The sequence below is a fragment of the Gopherus flavomarginatus genome, chromosome 2 (assembly GCF_025201925.1).
Source record: "Gopherus flavomarginatus isolate rGopFla2 chromosome 2, rGopFla2.mat.asm, whole genome shotgun sequence".
Taxonomy (NCBI): domain Eukaryota; kingdom Metazoa; phylum Chordata; order Testudines; family Testudinidae; genus Gopherus; species Gopherus flavomarginatus.
The window spans coordinates 168,082,481-168,105,112 of record NC_066618.1 but is presented as its reverse complement, the minus strand read 5'-3'; the positions used below and the strand labels follow the sequence as shown (position 1 = coordinate 168,105,112).

General features: G+C 42.7%; 1 protein-coding gene and 1 long non-coding RNA gene across 3 annotated transcripts in view; one reads left to right on the top strand and one right to left on the bottom strand.

Moving 5' to 3' along the window:
* Positions 1-221: 221 nt before the first annotated feature.
* On the bottom strand, positions 222-12,477 carry LOC127045021 (uncharacterized). The gene is made up of 5 exons (XR_007772587.1): positions 10,192-12,477; positions 9,298-9,473; positions 5,984-6,061; positions 4,607-4,716; positions 222-399 (listed from the first exon to the last, which is right to left on the bottom strand). It is a non-coding gene; the product is annotated as an uncharacterized LOC127045021 (long non-coding RNA).
* Positions 12,478-12,852: 375 nt separating this feature from the next.
* Positions 12,853-22,632, top strand: part of KAT6A (lysine acetyltransferase 6A) — a 78,497-nt gene continuing 68,717 nt past the window's right edge. The window contains exons 1-3 of one of the 2 annotated variants that reach the window (XM_050939812.1): positions 12,853-12,950; positions 14,538-14,586; positions 14,702-15,471. In XM_050939812.1, the coding sequence (XP_050795769.1) occupies positions 14,869-15,471 (603 nt within the window). In that variant the 5' untranslated portion in view covers positions 12,853-12,950; positions 14,538-14,586; positions 14,702-14,868. Of the gene's footprint in view, positions 12,951-14,537; positions 15,472-22,632 lie in introns of both variants that reach the window. The other variant, XM_050939811.1, reaches the window with a different exon arrangement.

Here is a 22,632-nt window from a genome sequence, read left to right as displayed (position 1 = left end):
ATTCAATTGAGGATTACAGTTGCTAATATTAGATAGCCTTTTATTTTGCTGCTTCACTACTGTCTGTTCTCATTGTCACTTTCCAAAAGCAATTAATCAAGTGTGTTAAACATGCCTTCACTTTTGGAAATCCCTGGGTACTATCTTTCTCTTACAACATATTGGTTTAAGAAGGGCACCCTTTCTGGCCTCCTGAATGAGCTGCATACATGCAATATATGCAGCAGAGTAACACCTACCTGCTTCACTGTGCAAGCCAGTTAATTATACATAAACACAAACAGCCCTTTGTTATCTATCCGTCTGAAGATCATTTCTCCCTCCTTATGGTGAAGTCATCTGCTTTTTCTTCCATCTCGGCTCTAGAGTTGGCGATGCCAGGAATATTTCACTCTTTTCCTTTGTAAATCCAGAATATAAATCATCCTTTATTAATGAGCCTTCTAAATTAGTTCAGTGACTGTTAGCCTCTGTCAATACAACATGCACACATGGTGAGCTATTGGAGCACTATATCAATGAAAGGAGTTGTTACTGTATCACAAAAACATTTAATTATCCTGAATATAGCATCAAAGATGTACATGGAGCTGATCAGTAGATAATATGTGCCTCTGCTCTCATGTTCTGAGGAGTAAATAACACTTTCTTATTTACTTTCTCCACACCAGTGATGATTTTATAGACCTCTATCATATCCCCCCCTTAGTCATCTCTTCTCTAAACTGAAAAGTCCCAGTCTTATTAATCTCTCCTCATATAGAAGTCATTCCATACCACTAATAATTTTTGTTGCCCTTTTCTAAAACTTTTCCAATTCCAATATATCTTTTTTGAGATGGGGTGATCACATCTGCAGGCAGCATACCATGGATTTACAAAGAGGCAATATGATATATTCTGTCTTATTATCTACGCCTTTCTTAATGATTCCCAACATTCTGTTCACTTTTTTGACCTTCACTGCACATTGAGTGGATGTTTTCAGAGAATTATTCACAATGATTCCAAGATCTCTTTCTTGAATGATAACAGCTAATTTAGACACCATCATTTTATATATATAGCTGGGATTATGTTTTCCAGTGTGCATTAGTTTGCATTTATCAACACTGAATTTCATCAGCCATTTTGTTCCCCAGTGACCCAGTTTTGTGAGATTCTGTTCTAGTTCTTTGCAGTCTGGTTGGGACTTAACTATCTTGAGTAGTTTTGTATCATCTGCAAATTTTGCCACCTCACTGTTTACCCCTTCTTCCAGATAATTTATGAATATGTTGCATAGGACTGGTCCCAGTACAGACCCCTTGGGGACACCACTACTTACCTCTCTCCATTCTGAAAACTAACCATTTATTCCAACCCTCTGTTTACTATCTTTTAACGAGTTACCAATCCAGGAGAGGACCTTCCCTCTTATCCCATGACAGCTTAGTTTGCTTAAGAGCCTTTGGTGATGGACCTTGTCAAAGGCTTTCTGAAAATCTAAGTACACTGTGTCCACTGGATCCTCCTTGTCCATGCTTATTGACGCCCCTCAAAGAATTCTAGTAGATCGGTGAGGCCTGATTTCCCTTTACAAAAACCATGTTGTCGTTTCCCCAACAAATTATGTTCATCTATGTGTCTGACAATTAATGCTTTTTGAGTTCCTGAGGGTTTGTCTACACTTAAAATTCTGCAGTGGCACTGCTGCAGCTGTAGCACTTCAGTATAAATACTGCCTATGCTGATGGGAGAAGGCATCCCATCACTGTAGGCCTCCCCAAGAGGCAGTACCTAGGTTGATAGAAGAATTCTTCCATTGACCTAGTGCTGGTCTACACCAGGGTTAGGTCGGTATAGCGATGTCTCTCAGGGGTATGGATTTCCCTGAGAAACATAGCTATACCGTTGTAAATTCCTAATGTAGACCAGGCCTTAATTGTGCATTTCTTACCCGAGAGAGGCAAGGTGAGTGAGGTAATATATTTTATTGCACCAACTTCTGTCGGGGAGAGAATCTGGTCCAATAAAAGATATGACCTCACACAGTTTGTCTCTCTAATATCCTGGGACTGATATGGCTACAACTACAACTACACTGCACGCAACATTTCTTATCTTGACATCTTTGGATTTCTTTCAAGTGTAACCTTAACTAGGAATTTTGTGGATTTATTATGCTTCATTTAGGGATAATTATAATATCCTTATTAGTTATATTTTTACCCTTAATTTACTAATATGTATTCTCAAACTCAGTTCCACTTTCATGTAGGTTTTATTTTGTCCGCGAATACATATATGACTCCCTTTTAAGAACTATCCCTACTATCTCTGCAGGAAAGTCCTTTCCTCTTCCCCAAGATCAGGGGTGAGGCATACCTGGATGGTCAGTGTTTGTGGAAAGCTTGCCCTACTGTTCTGCTTTAGCTAAACAGAAGACCAAGTCAACACCTTTCACAAGCACTAAATCTACACAATTTTTTAAAGCCAAAGGTTCTATACAAATTAGCTGATTAAATCATTTGCCCAAAACGTCTCACATGGAACTGCACAAAACTTGGTAGCTATAACCATTCCCTATTTTCTGCACAAGTCAACAGCAGTGCTGGGCATTTGCGAATATCGAGGCATTGCTATGAAAAAAGGCCAAAACATAAATGAACTCTAGAATAAAGCATGAAATCTCACAGACATGGCCACATAACCGCATTGTAACAAACTGTAAAAAGTCCATGACTTTTCACAAACATAATTAAATCAGTGTCTAACTGGGATTATTAGGTCTTTTATCTTCTACTCTCTATTGGATAAAATTGAGAGTTCCTGCAGTTTGAAAGGGTCTTATCTGTATTGATGAAGTCTGCCTCAAATATTATGAGCTGGTCTACAGACTTTTTGATTGAGAGCTGAATGCAGAAGGTCATCTTTTCTGCAGTGGTTTTTCATCCCTAGAATGGTCAGAAGTTTCAGTCTTTCCTTCCAGACTTTGACATTTTCATAGTAACCTAACTAACTTTGACCAGGAGAACCAAAATGAACTGTTCTCCCCTATCCCTTTCTTAGTACAAAGACCACACAGGCCTCCTCAATCCCTAAGGAATTGGCCAGTCTGGAAGCAATGAAGATTAGCCAGTGTCCTAAAGTTTATTAATTGCTCTTAGTTTATTCATTGTACAACAGCCAGAATCCTTCAGCAAGGAGAGATTTAAAATAAAGATGTATTATTTATTATAGTATATTTATATTTTCTATTATACATTAAGGTCCTGACCACTCATGAACATTAAAGATCCTGTGATGCTTTTCATAACATTATGGATATTAACCCAGATGTCCTGGCCAAATTCCAGCTTAGGAACTACATCCTGCCTTCCTAAATGCCCCCTCTGCAGTTGGATATAGGATTCCTCTACACTCCCTCTCCAAAACTGTTATGCAGTGTTAGTGTGTACTGTCAGACAGCTGCTGTCTTTGACCTCAAAGCAGATGCATGTCAGTTTTGGGTGAAGTGATCCTTGAGTAGAGCTTGTGTATCTGTTTAAGTCTGTAAACTATTTGGGATCGTTGGCTGAAAAGAGCTCTCAGCGGTAAGAAGAAGAAAGAGCCAATTTAAATGCCAGATCATCATTATGCCTCTAATATAGCACAGCTATGGGTCAATGGGTTTAAAACTCTATGTCTGCACAGATTTCACCTTTACATGGATTTTGAGAGAGTTGGACGTTAATTGATCCTAATGGATAATATGTTTATACTAGTGGATTTTATTTGAAGGAGAAACTGTAAACATTTGATATTCAACATAAGGATCTATGTGAATAAAAGCAACATTATTACCAGGTGAAAATGGCTACAGAACAGCAAGGAATGGATAGTAATGCATGCTATTTTTAATCACCATAATATTTGTGGCATTAATGATGCCATACATATTATTATTATCATCATCAAAATTACTATTAAATAAATACCATTTGTTTGGTTTTGGGTAAACCCCTAAACAAATGGGGTATTTGTTATCGCAATACTTTTCCCTTTTTAAAAGAAACAAGTTTTCCTGCATTGGCTAAGCCTGCTACAGAGCTGTGCCAAACAGAAGATAACAGCAGTAAACTCTGTAAAGAGTTCTGTACAGGTCTTTCTTCTCTATAACTTTGTAATGAAAAATCATGGACCCTTCTTTCCCAAGGTAACTTTATTTTAAACAATAAAATATTTTAAGAGCCCTGCCCAGGCAAAGAAAAGCAATGTTAGTATTACTATTTTCTATTCATCTATTTCTAGGGTGACCAGATGTCCCGATTTTATAGAGACAGTCCCAATTTTGGGGTCTTTTCTTATATAGGCTCTTATTACCGTCCCCACCCCCATCCCAATTTGTCACATTTGCTGTCTGGTCACCCTATTTCCAAAATCTTGCTATTCTTTTTGCATTTTTCAAAAAAACCCAAATAATTGTATATCTTTTATCTGCAGAAGTTCTCATGCCAACTCATGAGCAGCCCTACAGTAAATTAATAAGCACACAACAAAACAATTTTTGTCAAGGAAATAGATTTCCATTTCAAGTTTCCAAGGAGTTATGGAAAAATAATCATAAAATTATTACATAAGATACCTTGACAAGATCCTGTGAGCTCTTCTGGCCTTTGAGAGACACCTGGATCAGTTGGGACACTACTCTGAAATTCAGACTTTTCCAAGAATGTTCTGGTGGCCTGCTAGTACCTGTGGAGAGCAATTTGCAGTTACACAACTGTTTACTGCTGCAGAAATGCAGCTTGACTGCTTCTAAGCTGTCAAAGTGGAGACCATATTTCATTCTAAACTAAATAAATGCTCTTCCCAGGATTGCTGGGGATTTTACTATAAACCTAAACAGGAAACTAAAAGGAGAAGAGTCCAGTGAAAGATGCTTCCAGCGCTGAATTCAGAGTGTTGTTGGTTAGTATAGGAATCAAAGGTCAGCAAAAAGCCACAGCTGAGTTAAAAAGTTCATATCCCCATGAAAGATGAGTGCAGCCACAGCCAAAGGACTGGGCATTCGAGAAATGATGTTGCCAAAGTGTACATTATCTTGATGGGTAAAACAACTTTTTATTATCTGCAGCACACCATATGCAATGATCTTGCCGGTGTAATTGTCAGTTTGTGCTGTGAAAATGGAAAGCAGGGTGAGGGGGAGAACAGGCAGTACTTGACTTCTGAAAAAATTCCTTATTTTAATTGTATCACTCTGAACATTTTAAAATTTGATATAATAAATCCAACCTAATGTAATCAGAGAAAGGCATCATTTAGTTTCACGTTTGTGTGTTCAATCCTCTCAGTTTCACTTTCCTTACCTTCAATTCCCAGAAATTATCCTCACCTCTTAATTATCTTTCTCACATTCAGCACCACAGCTCTGGGACGACAGGACCTGTGCAGCACCCCCACACCTGAGTCATGTGGGCTTGGGGGCAAAAGACACTGCAGGAAGGAGCCAGCTTGAAGAGAGGTGGGGAGAGGAAAGGGAGGAGGCTGAGAAATTCTTAAGCCTGCAAGAGCAGATGCAGAAGTTGCTGGAACAGGGACTTTTGGACACGGATGTCAGAATCCTTCCTGGTTTTGGACTCTGCCCTTCAGCTGCTTACTCCAAGAACTTCTGCCCCCCTTCTGTCTCTTCCACCTGCCCTGAATGCTCCCCTCCCTGCCTTCATCTGCCCACTGTGTTTCCATTTAGCTAATCCTGTAACAATTCCCCCGAAGAATTAAACAACAACCCATCAGATCCCCACAAAACAATCTTGACACCAGTATGACATTTGCAAACCATCATTCTGCTTGTGTGTTCTGTCTTTTCCCCTAACCTTTGCCTGTGCTGTCAATTTAAACTGAAAACCCTTCAGGGCAGGGACTGTCTATTACTCTGTACAGTGCCTAGCACAATGGGACCTTGTTCTCAGTTGCTCCCCAGACAGTATCATAATGCAAATAATAAATAGTTACTCACCCAAACAGTCCCTTTTAACTTGGATAAATTATTGTAGTTAGTGTTAAATAAGTTCCTTTTGCCCCAAAAGAGAAGTTTCTGAATTCAAGACATTAAATGGAAAGAAAATTAGAAAAAGTCACAAGTTTACTTTACTAATTCCCTGTCTCAAAACAGCTTACAAGAATAGGACAAACCTATTCTTGCTTTTATTAAAATATATATTTAAATACAAGAAGGTCCATCCAAAACTACAGAAGATCCCTGTCCTGCAAGCTATTGGTCAAAATCATAAAACTGTCTATAACACTGTATAGATAAAATTGTGCTTCCATGAATATACAAATCAAAATCAGATTTAAAGCAAACTAAACTTTCTAAAAAGAACAGGAGTACTTGTGGCACCTTAGAGACTAACAAATTTATTTGAGCATAAGCTTTTGTGGGCTACAGCATCCGATGAAGTGGGCTGTAGCCCACGAAAGCTTATACTCAAATAAATTTGTTAGTCTCTAAGGTGCCACAAGTACTCCTGTTCTTTTTATGGATACAGACTAACACGCCTGCTATTCTGAAACCTAAAGTTTCTAAGGAACTGTGAATAACACAGGGAATGAGAGCATACAGAACATGCAACACAAAACAAAAAAGCAAATCAAACTTGCAAAGGCAAAGGACATTATCTAGAGTGAATGTCCTGAATCCTGGAAAATGAGATTTTCCTCAGATCTTAAGTGTGCTGGTTCAGCATCATAGAGGTGCAGCACAGATAAGAACCAAGCCCCAATCTTGCAATTAGAGCCATGAAGAAGAGTCCTTGTGCTCATACAGAGCCCCACTGACTTTGAGACCTAAGTTTGTATACAGATCCTGAGTCTTTCCAGGACAGAAGGCTTGACTTTCTGGTAACACACATCAGCTTGTAATGTATTACCTTCTCAGGGAAAAAAAATAAAAGGATGATGTGACGTCAGAAACTCAACACAAATTAGAATCCCAAAATATTTGAGCTAGAGAGCATCCCCAACACATTCCCTCTTCTTAGGTCATGTATACACTATGGGTGCTACAGTGCTGCAACTATACACTGTAGTGCCATAGTGTAGATGCTTCCTACAGCAATGCAAAGGGTTTTTCCATCAATGTAGGTAATCCACTTCCCAGGGCAGTGGTAGCTAGATTGATGGAGAAATTCTTCTGTCGATCTAGCCATGTCTACATTGGTGGGTAGATGAGCTTAACTGTGATGCTAAGGGTGTGAATTTTTCACACCTCTGAGTGCCCTACCTGTGTAGATTTAAAAGTTAACAGTAGATCAGGCCTTACTCTTTTACACCCTCTGCAACAAAAGACTGAGGCCTGGGATGCACTTAAAACTTAGGCTGGCACAGCAAGGCTGCTCAGGGTCTGAAAAATCCACACTTCTGAGCACCGTAGCTATGCAGAGTGCACCCCTGGTGTAGATGCAGCTAAGGCAACGGAAGAATGCTTTCGTCAACCTAGTTACCATTGCTCAGGGAGGTAAAAACAGTCTCCAGTTTGTTCCATCTTCATCATGCCAGCACAACCCACAAACTGAATGGTCAGAAGGTGAAGCATGAAGTAGAACTGGTCTATCTAGGTGTGACCTTAGACGGCACACTGAGTTACTATGTCCAGCTGAAGAAGACAGCAGCTAAAGTTACAATCTTCTTAGCAAACTGCAGGTTCATCATGAGGTGCTCGTGCTCCAACTTTGCAGACGTCAGCTCTTGCCACTTCGTAATCAGTGGTAGAGTACTGTGCACCAGTTTGGAGTCGATCATCACACACAAAACTGGTGGATTCGCAGTTACATGCTGCCATGCGTATCATCTCCAGCATCCTGCATCCAACTCCACTCCCATGGCTTCCAGTTCTAAGCAATATTACTCCTCCTCCTAACAGATGAGAGGATAAGAGCCAGGCAGGCAGATGTGGGGACCCACGGCGGACTCTCTACCTGCCTGTGGTGCAAGGGGCCCGAGCTGTCCCTGGCCCGTGTCCCTACTCCCAGGGCTTCCCGCCTGCCCAGGGCAGATGGAGGGTCCGCGACTCCAAGGCTCCTCACAGCTGCCCATGCAGCTCTTACCATGGCCAGGCTGCGGCTCCAAGGCCCTCCCCCATGTCCGGAGCTAGGTTGGGGAGAGCTGCGCAGGCAGCTGTGGGGAACCAGCATGGAGTCGCGGACCCTCTTCCTGCATCGGGTGGCCGGAGAGTGGGGACATGGGCCAGGGATTGCTTTCAGACCCCCACTCCCTGGGCAGGTGGAGGGTCCACTGCGGCTCCCCACAACTGCCCGGGCTCCCCGGCCGGCCTCCACACTGGTTTGGCCATGGGGTGGAGCCTCGAGAGGAAGAGGAGGGGAAGGGAGTCGGGTCTGCCCGGGTGAAAAGTGGGAAGGCCAGGCCTATCCACTTTCAACAAGTAGGAGGGCTATGACCCGCTAGTTCTGGCACCACTGGCCCGGGGCCCCAGCCACAGGTGAAGGAAGAGCCGCAGCAGAGTGCAGTGGGAAGCAGGAGGGAGCCTGGGGGTGGAGTGTGGGTGGGGCTATGCAGGCAGTTTGGGCAGGCTGAGCTTTCCCCTGACTTTGATGCCCGCTGCCCTGCCCAAAACAGGACATAGCTACCGACTTTTCATTTACTTGTACTAGAAAAGGTAGTAGTACAACAAAGAGATGTAGCATTATCTGTATTTCATTTTCATTCATTCATTCATTCATTCAAACAAACTGCTCTGCATGGCCCACTCTTGCCTGTGTACATAGGGGTGGTTCCTTGAATCCCCCTGAGAGATTTCGATGAAACATTCATGGAGGTACTCTGCAGTCCTCTCCTGAAGGTTTCTAAGGATAGCAGCATTATTTCTTCCTCAAGGGTGGGACACTTTCCCATGTTAGTCAGCTGTAACTTCGGCACGCATCATTATAGTACACAGGCTAGCAGTATCTGGGCCCAGGCAGCTTCGGGATGCCAGCAGCAGCTGTGTTCTCCATGCCTTTGTTACACTCAGGAGTGAGATATCAGCTAAAATGACCACTGCCTGTGGAAAATGGTGCCAGTATTTAGTACCATTGCTCAGTACTCATAGTTGCATGCAAGTGAGCAATTACCTCCTCATCTCCCTTATTCCTGGTAGGCTATACTCACCACAACTGGTGCTGTGAGTGGGGCCATGCACAAGCACTCTGAAGCAGAAGTGTCAATAAGCATGTCTTATTTAAATCTTTAGGGGAGCAACGGAGAGGAGCACTGAATCTTAACTTTTACTTTCTCTTGTGACTATATTGACAATGCTACCTCTGTGTGTTTTACCTGCAGCTGCTGCTGTTGCGGCCTTAAGGGGTTCCCTTTCCACACCTATGGGAAGGGGAGTCAGATAAGGAGAAAAAAAGAGGATGACTCAGGATGACATGTTCAGTGCGATCCTGCAAGCTGGTGCTGCATCAGACTGTTAGCACAGGGCCTGGAGGGTGAACACTGCAAACAGCCTGGAGAAGGAAAGACTAAACAGGATTAGGAATTTCAGCAGTAAAAGCAGAGGGAGATGCACCAGGATCTTATGGGGCTTCTCCAGCAGCAAACACAGATGCTGCAGACTCTTGTGGACCAACATGTTTGACAGTTATAGGCTCACCTCCCATAGCAGTCCATGGAGAATATTACATCATCTCCCTAAAGCGCCCTCAACATTCATCATGATATCAGGGGCCACATCTCTACCCCTACCTTTTCACCCCATGGGACATTAAGGACAATCACAGCTTCACAGGCACTGACCTGTGAAAGTCATAGTTGCTACATGTGTAGGTAAAATGGCATGAATGTTTTTTCCCTTTGTTAAGGTCCGTTCCATTAATGTATTAAGTTTTTAATGTATTTGTTTTTCAACTGCACACAGTTTTCTTTGCACGGGTATTGTTACTGAATAAAATTCTATTATTTGGAAATTAATCTTTATTAGTTCACAGCATATGGTGCGGAGTGCCAAGCAGTTCTGAAAGCACCCACTTGTTACTTTATAGGTATGACACAACCCATATGACCAGAAACAGTGTAAAAATCCTAAATGTACAGCAAGCATCGAAAAATTCATAGGTGAATTAACAGCACTATATTCATAAGTGTACCCCACATAATTCCTAACAGGCCCTAAAACAGCAGGGCCAGGTAGAGCACAGTACAACACAATACATTACTATGGCTTACCATTAAAGAGCTCTTTCAAAGCCTCCCTGAGCCGTATAGATCTGAGCTGAGCTTTTCTAATAGCCCTTGTGTCTGGCTGTTCAAACTCAGCAGTGAGCCGCTCTACCTCAACCATCCACCCTGGTGGCAACTTTTTCCCCTTTGCTTTACAAATATGCAGGACACAGCAGGAAGCTATAACCATTGGGATTTTTTTTAAACTGAGATCCATTCTTGTGAGTAAACAACGTCAGTGTCCCTTCAAACCACCAAAAGCACATTCTACTGTCATTCTGCACCTCCTGAGCTGGTAGTCAACTCTTTCCTTGGTGCTATTGAGGTGGCTGGTTTACAGCTTCATGAGCCGGGGACAAAGGGTAGACTGGGTCCTCCAGGATCACTATTGGCAATTCAGCATCACCATAGCTAATTTGCCAGTTGGGCAAGAAAGTCTCTATTTGTAGCTTTCTGAACAGTCCTGCGTTCTTAAAGATGCAAGCATCATTGACCTTTCACGACCAGCTAAAATTGATGTCAGTGAAGCATCCCCAGCAATCCACCAATGCTTGCATAACCATAAAAAAATAGCCCTTTCTGTTGATATACTCTGTGGCAAGGTGGTTTGGTACCAAAATAGGGATGTGTGTGCTGTCTATTGCTCCACCGCAGTTTGGGAACCCCACTGCTGAAAATCCATCCACTATGTCCTGCACATTGCTGAGTGTCACAGTCCTGCATAGCAAGAGATGATTAATGGCCCTTCACACTTGCATGACAACAGACCCCACAGTGGATTTTCCATCTCCAAAATGACTTCCTAATGATTGGTAGCAATCCGGTTCTGCGAGGTTCCACAGTGCAATTGCCACTAGCTTCTCTACTGCCAGTGCAACTCTCATCTTGGTGTCCCTGCACTGGAGGTCTGGGGCGCGCTCGGCACACACATCCAGAAATGCGACCTTGTACATTTGGAAGTTCTACAGGCAATGCTCCTCATCTCAAGCCTGTAATACGATGCAATCCCATGCAGATGCAGTGCTCCGCCAACAGAAGCTGCTCTGTGAATGCCATTGACAACCTTGAATTGTTTCTTTCTATGTCCCTCAGCAATTTGTCCTCCAATAACTCATCATGTTCCCTGCTCTTTCAGTTCTTCTTACAGCTCTGCCAATACTGGAGGAATGCGTGTCCTGTGCTTGTAATGCTTATGACAATAGTGGAGAGCTCCATGCAACTGTCAGAGATGACTGACAGTGAGGATGGCTGCGTGGGTTTGTGGGATTTTTAAAAAAGGTCTGAAAAGTATGGGATATAGGTGACATTATGGGATGGAGACAGTTGCATGCTGGGAGGTTAACCCCTTGCTCCCAGTCACCCCTGCACAACCCCTTTCTGCCCCACAATGCATTGCCAAAACTTTCCAAAAGACAGCGTGCTGGATGGTGTCAGGTTGCACACTGGGATACCGACCCATGGTGCACTGCACTGTGCATTGACACAAGCACTCCTGGTGAGTATGTGCAGCACTGACATAAGAAGCCAAGTATGCATGAGTACAAGTGCTATACTAACTGTGGCAGTTTTATGCTAACATCACTTGTGTCAATCAAAGTTCGTAGTGTAAACATGGCACCACTCTTACATATTTTAAAAGTTTAAGGTCAGGTCTACACAAAGTTAAGTCAACCCAGCTACATCGCTCGGGGGTGTGAAAAATCCACACCCCTGAGTGATACAGTTAAGCAGACCTAACCACCGGAGTAGACCAGTGCTAAGTCATTTGAAAGATTCTTCCATTGACCTAGCAACCATCTCCTGGAGAAAATGGATTAACTATAGTGATGGAAGAACCTCTCCTGTTGCAGAAGTGAGTGTCTACACTGAAGCGCAGCAGCTGTGCCACTGTAGCATTTCAAGAATAGATGAGCTCTAAGTTTAGCGGATGCTGTTTATCATCCTCCACAGTTACTGTTGAAATAGAAAGTATTTCTTTAATATTGTAAGACATGAATATGCCATGCCGCTTCTTTACAAATACAGGACAGAAATATTTATTGAACACTTGTCCATTTTACCATCCCTGCCTAGTACTGGGCCTAGATCATTGTGGGGTTCCTCTAGTCCTGTTAATGATCTGATCACACATTATTCCTCATCCCCTCTCCCTTTAACCCCTCATCCCTCCCTCCAGTTATCCCCTGCCCCATTCATGCCAACCCTTCCCCAAACCCCATCCACCCCTATAACTCCTCCTGCTTGTTCATCCTCTCCCCAAACTCTTCCATCCCCCCAACCCCCACTCAAGCCTCTCCATCCCTCCCCCCAGCCTCCTCCATTCCCCATAAATAACCCCCTCCCCAACCCTTCTATCCCCCATAAACAGCCCCCTCCCCGAAGTCCCTCCAAACACCCCCGCCCCTCCCCATCCCCCTCTATCCTCCCCTAGACCCTTCTCCCCAACCCCCGTGCCCCTCCCCAATCCCTCTACCCCCCCCGACCACTCCCCAGCCCCTCAAACCCCTCCCCCAACTCCTTCCCTCCTCTGGCGGCCCTCTCGGTCCCCTCAGGCGCGCTGCTGCCGGCACGGCACCCGGGCGGCGCCCCGACCCCTCGTAGCCGGGCTATTCTCTCGGCGAATCCCCCTCCCGCCGCAGGCTATTCCCCTCCGTCGCCCCCTCCCCCCGCCGCAGCGCTCCGGACCCAAGATGGCCGCCGTGTCAGTTTGGGGCTTCGCCGCCGTCCGGCCTCCGGCTCGCGGTTTGCGTCTCTCGCAGGCCCCGGTAAGTGGCGTCGTCTCGGCCGCTCTTGGCTCCGGTGTCCAGCGCCGCGGGGGCCGAGGGCAGGCGGCTGGCCGGGCCCTGCCGCCCCAGGGACCGGGAGGCCCGTTGGGTGCTCCAGGCCCCGCGGCCTGTTCCGGCCCCGCCGCCGCTCTGCGCCAAGCCCGGGCCCGGCCGCCCCGCTCCCCCGCAGCGCGCTCGAGCCCAGCAACCGAGGCGGCGGCGTCCACTGGAGGCCGCGGATGAGGCCGGCGGCGCGGGCCGCGGCGCTCGGGCTGAGTCGGCCTCCGACTGCGGCTCCTGGTAGCGCGGCTCAGGCGGGCCCGGCGGTGCGGAAGATCGGTCCGGGCTGGGCTGCCTGTTCTAGGGAGAGGCAGCGCGGTGCCCCCTGGGGTGCCCTCTGCCGCTGGGGCCGGTGCCCTGATTTCCCGGGAGCGGAGTCCCTGCGCCCGAGCAGGGTCCAGGGGGTCCGGCCGGGGGCGCCATCCCGCAGGCTCTTCTGTGCTGTGGGCTATCCTATAGCGCGGGTGGGGACCGGCTGTGACAGGTGCAGGGGTACTTGTCATGCAGCTGGAGAATGAGTGAGGGGCCATCACCCCAGTGTAACACCAGCGTCAGCCTGGCCTCGCTATTAAGAATGTTCTAGGACAGGGAAATGTCCTGATGGGAGATTGCAGGGTCCCCTTCCCCGGGGTCCAGGTGTGGGGTGACTCAGAGGCATCCCCTGTCAGTTACAGTTTAAATAGAAAGGTGCAGCCAGATGTATGTGTGGTCATACCTACCCTTATGTCTGTTATAGTGGTAATACAACTCCTGTTTAAATACTGTTTTCCTTCTGTGTAGATTTTGTTTTAAGCAGAGGTTCTAAACTTCTACCTAGTTATTACACTTAAACCTGGTTGTGGGGGACAGTGTAGATGATCTAATTTTCATGTTTGAAAATCCTTTGTTATTGGCAGATTCTCTAAAATTACTAGAAAGCAGGATACCGGACAGAAGAGCTAGAGGTTTTATGTTGACTAACTTGGAACTTATAAAACTTCTCGTATAAAAATGGTGAAGCTTTCAATAAACTGTTTGCAACTCCTTGAATGTCAATGCAAGAGGCAAAACTTACCATCTGCCTGTGGCAGTCGGAATCCTTTAGTTACTTTGTATTGAAGTTTCAGGCTAAGGCTATATCTTCACTGCAAAATTAGGTATGTTTATTGCGTCAGGATAGCTGTCATGATGTAAAATTGTAATGGAGATAAGGCACCGGGTAGTTTTTACCTTGATGTAGCTAACTGAGGTCAACCCTATATCTCCCACCTGGAGTTACGTTGACTAGCTACATCCAGGCAGAAACTACAGTGCTTTGTTTCCAGTAGGATTTTACATTGTTAGCTGTCTCCATGTAAAATCCAAACTTTGTTTTTAAGTGAAGACATAGCCTAAGTGTTACTTCAGCATTGTTACAAAATGTGCTTCAAAACTTCAATGATAGATTAGAAGAATTTACAATATTCTTGTATATTTGTGACTATGCAAACTAGAATGGGACACTTATGACTTTCTTTGTGGGCGTGACTATTTTCTCATTTTTTTCAGATTTAATGTTCCAGTTTTCCTGATGTGAGATTGGAAATCCAAAGTTGAGGTGAGATGTGCTGAGTTCTTTACAACTTTGTGAAAACCTTGCTCTGGAGCTGTTGATGGATTTATTGAAAGCATGAAGAAATTCCTAACAGAATATATCATTTTTCTACTTTCAGTTTAAAAATATTAATGTTTGAGAAACAGAGAGTAATTCAGCTCCAAAAACGTGTATGCTATGGTTAACTGGTTCCCATCCTCCAAAAATCTGTTTTCCCGTGGTGTGAAGCTTATTCAGCATCGGGATAAAGGATAACGACTCTATGGATATACAGAATTCTTCACCATGGTAAAACTCGCTAACCCGCTGTATACGGAGTGGATTTTGGAGGCGATCAAAAAGGTGAAGAAGCAAAAACAACGCCCTTCAGAGGAGAGGATATGCAATGCAGTGTCTTCATCCCATGGTTTGGACCGTAAAACTGTTCTGGAACAACTAGAATTGAGTGTTAAAGATGGAACTATATTAAAAGTTTCCAACAAAGGTCTCAATTCCTACAAGGATCCTGATAATCCTGGGAGAATAGCACTTCCTAAACCTCGAAACCATGGAAAATTGGATGGTAAACCAAACGTGGACTGGAATAAACTGATCAAACGGGCAATTGAGGGCTTGGCAGAGTCCAGTGGTTCATCCTTGAAGAATATTGAACGCTTTTTGAAAGGTCAGAAGGATGTGTCTGCATTGTTTGGAGGTAGTGGCACTTCCATCTTTCACCAGCAATTGCGACTGGCTGTCAAGCGTGCTGTTGGCCATGGCAGACTCCTTAAAGATGGACCTTTGTACCAACTCAACACTAAAGCAGCCATCAATGCTGATGGGAAAGAGAGTTGTGAGTCTCTTTCCTGTCTGCCTCCAGTGTCGCTCCTTCCTCATGAAAAGGATAAGGTAAGAGCCAGGTATACGCCAACATTTCCTTGAAGCTGATGAAACACGATGATACAGGCTTAAAATTTGAGGTCACTCTCTCTTTAATATGTAACTGGTAAGTTGAAAATGAGCAGGAGACATTGAGAACTCTGCAGCAAATGAATAGTTCTGTTTCTTCCCAGTTTCTGAGCATGAGCAGAGAAAACCTCATGGTTGGTAATTTGTGCCTGCCGCTTGAAAACTGCAAATGACAAACTTCCCTCCCCAATATTTATGGTGTTGAATCAAAGGGTTGGTTGGAGACTCTCCAGAATAGAAGGTTGTGTTTATCTGATATGTTTAACTCCATTTACATCAATAGGAAAAGCAGGGAATTATCCTCACATGCGTTCAAATTGGATGAATTATAAAAAAGAAAAATAAATCAATTTTATTTTTTTCATTTAGCTACCAGCCCAATTCACTATTTCAGACCTATTATTTTATTATTTATTTGTATTCTGATAGCATCTAGAAGCCCTAATCAGCTACCTGAGCCCTATTGTGTTAAGTGCTTTCAACGCACGCACATAATAAATGACGGTTCTTGCCTCAAAGAATTAAGTTTTAGCTGCTGAAAATCAACAGATGGATAGAGCAAATGGGGGAAGGGGTGGAGGACAGGGAAGGTATTAGTGGAATGGACACTTTTAATGTATCTTAATGAAACCAAATTATTTATATTGTATCATAAAGAAACTCAGGTATAGACTCCTAAAATGAAACACTTATCTTCTTCGTTTTAGTGTCTCCTAGTCTGTGCATATTTTTGGCCTGTTTCTTTCTATCCCTCTCTCTGTATAAGATTTTTGACCTCTCCAGCTTCAAGATAAAGTTGGCAGAGTGAAATTGACACCTAGTTCAGTTCTTTCTTGCCCCTGTTTTACCACTGGGGATGTTATGTCAATGAGTTTGTTTTCAAGTAAAGACAAGAGTTGCCAACAAAGGATCCCTTTGCACTGCAAGTCTCTAATGCCTTCTGCAACAGTGCTGAAAGTGACTTTGTCCCATCCACCCTACTGGCTAAAGTATTTTCAACTCCCAAGGTGGGGAGGGTCTTGTTGCTGACATCCTTTTGTTACTGATGAGATCTCAATGCCTCTCTAATCAGCTTCACAGTCCAGGCAGGGTTCTTTCTTATCGTCTTTACAAGCTTTGAGACCTTGATGGCATTAGGAAGTTTCTTTTCTAAAATTTCCAGCTACTGCTACCACTAGTAAAAATCCATCGATGACTGTACAGGTGAGAGCACTATTGTAAACAGAGCACTGTTACTTTCAGCACTGTGGGACATTGACCTGAGCTGAGTAGAATTAGAGAACAGTATACTTAATCTCTGTGGCTTCCTGGAGCTCTGTCTACTCTAGTCTAAGCTAATGTTCTTACTACTAGTAAATACTGGTCTACAATTTTTTGTACTAATTTAACAATATCGGTTACTAAACCAAAATAATTTCAGCAGTATGGAAACTGTTTGTACACAAGCAGTAAAACCAGTGGCAGCTGAACTGATAGTAGTAACAGTGGGAAACTGTAGCACATCTTAGTGTCAGCTGTTTGAGAGAGAACATCTAGGCTCTGGAGCTGGTTTCATATTAATACTGTGGCACCAGTATGATCCTTCAGTGGGATTATTCTATGGCAGTGTCTTAAAATGAGGCTGTCTAAATGCAGTGAAGGAAAATATGGAATACCACAAATCCTGTGTCTTTTATGTTTTTTTGTCCCCCAAGTATATCCCCTAGTAAAATGTTAATGAAAAGTTCAATAAAGATGTTTAAAAATGCCCAACCCCCTCTAGAATTAAAAACACATGCACTTCCTTGTAACTGCTCAGATCTGGGATTTCTACTGTAACCTTTGCATTGGAGCTATGACAGAAAGGCCATGTACTGAAGAAAACTATAATGACTAATCCTGCTGACTTTAACCATGCTCCTTCTTGAACTCCACAATGTTTCTCTTCAAATATTCTTGGAGTACACTGCATAACCTATGCTGAGTTTCTAACTAGCTTCACTAGGGTCATTACTGCCTGTCAGGGTATGTTCTCTTGTTAGCATGTCTTCAAAGTTCTGCCAGTTCTAATTGGTCTGCAGGTCATGGTCATGATGTAGTTAAAGACACAGGCATTTGGGTAACTGGGAGGGATGTACTTGTGATGTGACAAAGGCAGGACATCCAACTTTTTGTCTGATATAGTAACAGTTACAATACATGCCAGCATGGCAAACCTTAAATAAATTTATTTGAATGTTAAAGGTTGAGAAAGATATTCTTTGTTTGTTGCCCTTTTGTTTTAATTAATATGATTTTTTTGTCATCACTGGAGACTTTAGTTCCTTTATCCACAGAACAAATACAGTACGAGTAATGATAGTGCAGCATTCACCTCATAGCCTTTAACTTTGACATAGTGAGACCGCTCAGATTGAGAAGAGCTCAGTCTCCATACTCAATTCAGGGCATGGATTTGCTGCTGAAACTATCAACAAGGTAGTTAATTACCCAAAGACCATAGCTGAGACTGTGTCAACACTGCAATTAAAAACCCACGGCTGACCTGTGTCAGCTGACTTGGATGCTGGGGCCATTTATTTGTGTGTAGACGTTTGGGCTCAGGCTGGAGCTCGAGCTCAGGGGTCCTGCGAGGGAGCATGGTCTCAGGGCCCAGGTTCCAACCCGAGCCTGAATATCTACGCTGCAATTAAATGGCTCCATAGCCCGAGCCCGAGTCAACTGACATGGGTCAACCGTGGGTGTTTAATTTCAGTGTAATCATACCTTTTGAGTGTGAAGAACTGTCTAGTAGGAAATGACCTGAGTCACAGTTTATTTCCTTTGTAGACCATGTGTGGAATAGCCATTAGTTGGTGATAACTTTCATCCACTGCTGTTCTGGGCTGGATTTGAACTAGCAATCCAGATGTGAAAGGCTCAATATACTATAATCTGTCCCCTGTGCTGTTCATCCCACCTATGTTTTTAAAAGAGTGATAATTGTATAATTCTAACGTTTATTTGCAACAGATGAACTTCAGTCAGTCTAGAAAAACTATGAATAAAAGAGAGATAATTTGGGTTTCCCCACTGCCACTTTCTCTTAACCGTTCATTGTATTTAAATAACTGTTAAAGGGATGTTTCCAGTTTTAAGAATCCTATGGTTCAATTTTAGGATCCTAAAGTAACATTTAGTCATCTAAATAACGCTGGCCTGACTTCCAGAAATGCTAAGCAATAAGAGCTTCCTCTGAAGTCAGTAAGCGCTGCAGGTACTCAGCATCTTTGATGAATGTGCCATACTTATTTAGTTGCTTAAATGTGGATTTAGGAGCCGAGTGTGGGCACTTGATGTAGAAAATTTTACCCAGGAATTTTTCAATTAACTTCTTTGCTATACTATTGATAATGCTTTAAGTTAGAAACAGAAAATCTAATTTACATCGTATGCAATTTAGTATGTGCGTTTCTCTTAGCTTGAACAATGAAACTGAAAACCAAGTATCAATTGTCTATAACTAGTTTCTAGTCAATTTCACGTTCAGTTTCTCATATTAAGTGCACAGTTATGTTTGGGTGACAAACACTCCAGGGGAATGTTTATTTAAAAATGTTTCTATTGACATGTAAAGAAAACCTCTTTTTATAAAATATAATTTTTATGCCAAATTTTAGCAGCGTGTACTTTTAATACCACATGACAGCATTCAAGGCAAGGAAAAATCCAAAACACAAACTTTGGCTTCAGAGATTAATTCAATAGAAACACCCTTCCAACTGCTAAGTCTGAAGTCTCCCAGAAACATTATCTAGATTTTGAAATGGGTTTTTGGTGCAGAATTCAGCATTGAGGTTTGGTTATCTGTATACGATGATAGTTAATGATAGACACCTTTAAGTTCTAAAGTGCTGTGCTTGCCCTCATTTCTATTCTCTGGTAGGTGGAAAGAATTGTCTTTTTTGTTGTTGTTGTTCACTTCTCTATGTTTTAATCTGTAGCTTCTATTGGCCCTATTTTCTGTTGGGGTAGGCTTGTATGGTAAAGTGCAGAGAAAGAAATTTGGAGAGCAACAGGCTGAAATATTCTGGGATAACTGAGGCATGACTGACATGGCAGTTTTAAGATTGTTTTAGTTATTACATTATGAGTTTTTATCCTACTTGCTATTTCTTTACCTCATATCTGTGCAGTAATATTTTTATTTAGAATCATAGAATATCAGGGTTGGAAGGGGCCTCAAGAGATCATCTAGTCCAGGGTTCGTCAACCTTTCAGAAGTGGTGTGCCGAGTCTTCATTTATTCACTCTGATTTAAGGTTTTGCGTGCCAATAATACATTTTAATGTTTTTTAGAAGGTCTCTTTCTATAAGTCTATAATACATAATTAAACTATTGTTGTATGTAACATAAATAAGATTTTTAAAATGTTTAAGAAACTTCATTTAAAATTAAACTAAAATGCAGAATCCCCCGGATCGGTGGCCAGGACCTGGGCTGTATGAGTGCCACTGAAAATCAGCTCACGTGCTGCCTTTGGCACGCATGCCATAGATTGCCTACCCCGATCTAGTCCAACCCCCTGCTCAAAGCAGGACCAATCCCAGACAAATTTTTGCTCCAATCCCTATATGGCCCCCTCAAGGATTGAGCTCACAACCCTGGGTTTAGCAGGGCAGTCCTCCAACCCTGAGCTATCCCTCCCCTTTGCTTAACTTCAGGTACAAAAGTTTGCAATTTGTGTAGCAATAAAGGTTAATTTATCGTAAGATTACTTGTGTTTGAGCTCTTGGTTTATTTGATTGAATTGTGAAACGTAAACAGTAATTCATATCTCAGTAAGTTTGCATATATGAAGTATGTGTTATGTACCGTGTTTTAATTCTGGGAAATTTCCTAGCGATGCACTGGCTTTTGGATGTTTGAAGAGGGAATTGCAGTATTTCAAAAGAAAGTCTTCCCTGGGTATTGAAAAATCTCATAATAAGCGACTTTGTATCAAAAAGCAGTGTTTTCTAACTTTTCTTGCCAAGGTACTGCATTGTATTCTAAGAACCTGTTAAATTTGCACATCTGACAACAGGTTTCTGGTTTAAAGGCCCTTCATCAACTGATAACATTTGTCACAGGAGACCTGCTTATTATTACTTACTTATAGTAGCTCCTGCAGGTCAAAAACTCACTGTGCTAGGCACTGTAAAAACACATAAATGAGTTCCCTTCTCCAAAAAGCTTACAATTTAAGTATAGAACAGGTGTTTACTCCAAATATGGGGGGAAGCACAAGATAGCAGTAAGATTGTTCTGATCGGTGTGATTGTTCTGATCGGTGTGAAGCATCCTTCACAGCACACTAGCTACCTAGTCATAACCGATAGACACTACTCTGTCCTAGCAACAGTGGGAGCAAAACGCTACATCCATAGTTCCAAGATCTCAAAACATACAGCAGACATATACTATCATGAATGAGCCTAACAGAAAGTGAAGCCTGGGCCTCTCTGTGGGATGTTTGGTACGATCTGTAAGTTACCTAGTGTGTAATTGAGGGATTTGGGAGTAAGGATGGAGGTTGAACTAGTGCAGTGGTTTTCAATCTTTTTTCATTTGCAGACCCTTAAAAAATTTCAAATGGAGTTGCGGATCCTTTTGGAAATCTTGGACACAGTCTGTGGGCCGCTGGGGTCTGTGGGCCACAGGTTGAAAACTACTGAGCTAGAGGGAATAATTGAACTATAGCTCAAACACAGTACCTGGTCTGCACAAGACTGCAGTCAGAAGCTAATAAGGGTGAGGGGAGAACAGTATACTGTATACTGCATTACTTTATTAATGCCGTGTTAAGGTTGCATAGTTTAAAAAAAGTCAAATGCAGAAGATAATCTTATTACAGCAACTATGAGTTGGCCGCTTAGCAGATGTTGGATATTTTTATTGTGTTTACTAAACAGAACAGAAATGTTTAACAAGCAACAGGAATCAAATGTACTCATCTCACATGCAACATGTCAGTTATTTTTGCTGTATGACCCTTATTTTAATTGTAACTTTAAGATTCCATTAATGTAGTTTTTTTCATTAATAAGATACAATATTCTGCCCTAATAGTGCAAAAGGATGCAATACAATTGTAGGTGGTGCAGTGGACTGTTACTGTCTCTTTATGATCCAGTACATGTTATCCCTATTTTATAGACAGCTGAACTGATGCCCAGGATTACATTGCACATTAGTGGCAAAGTTCCTATAGAACTCCGAAGTCCTGAGTCCCAAAATTCAGGATTCTCCAAAAATCATAAAGAAATCTCAGGCTGCCTTATTTTCAACCAGCATTGCTATTTGACGTGGCTAAATAATGTTTCCAAAGTTAACTTTTAATTTGTCCTGATGAATGATATTGCTTAGTGGAGAGAGTGTGTCCCCTGTCCTGATGGCCTGTGTTCAGGAATTTTTACCTGTAAAGGCTTAACAAACAGTTAAGGGTTAATGTCTCAGGTTCCCTATCTGTTTATGACAACTATGAAATCACAGAATCATAGAAATGTAGGAGTGGAAGAATCCTTGAGAAGTCATCAAGTCCAGCCTCCTGTGCTATTGTAGGACCAAGAAAACCTAGACTATTCCTGACAGTATTGTCCAATTGTCTTATAGTTAGAAAGTTTTGTCTTGTAGTTAGAAAGGTCTGACTCAGTATGGCTGTCGTTATGTTCTTATGAGCAGTTAGAATGTAAGAATGGCCATACTGGGTCAGACCAATGGTCCATCTAGCATAGTATCCTGTCTTCCAACAGTGGCCAATGCCAGATGCTTCAAAGAGAACAGAAAAGGACAATTATCAAGTGATTCATCCCGTCTTTCAGTCCCAGCATCTGGCAGTCATAGGCTTAGGGGCACCCAGAGCATGCAGTTACATCCCGGATCATCTTGACTAATAGCTATTGATGGACCTATCCTCCATGAACTTATCTAAATCTTTTTTGAGTCTAGTTATAGTTCTGGCCTTCACAGCATCTCCTGGCAATGTGTTCCACAGGTTGACTGTGTGTTATGTAAAGAGTTAATTCCTTTTGTTTGTCTTAAACCTGCTGCATGTTGTTTGCTTTGGGCAATTTCTGATTCTTGTGTTATGTGCAGGGGTA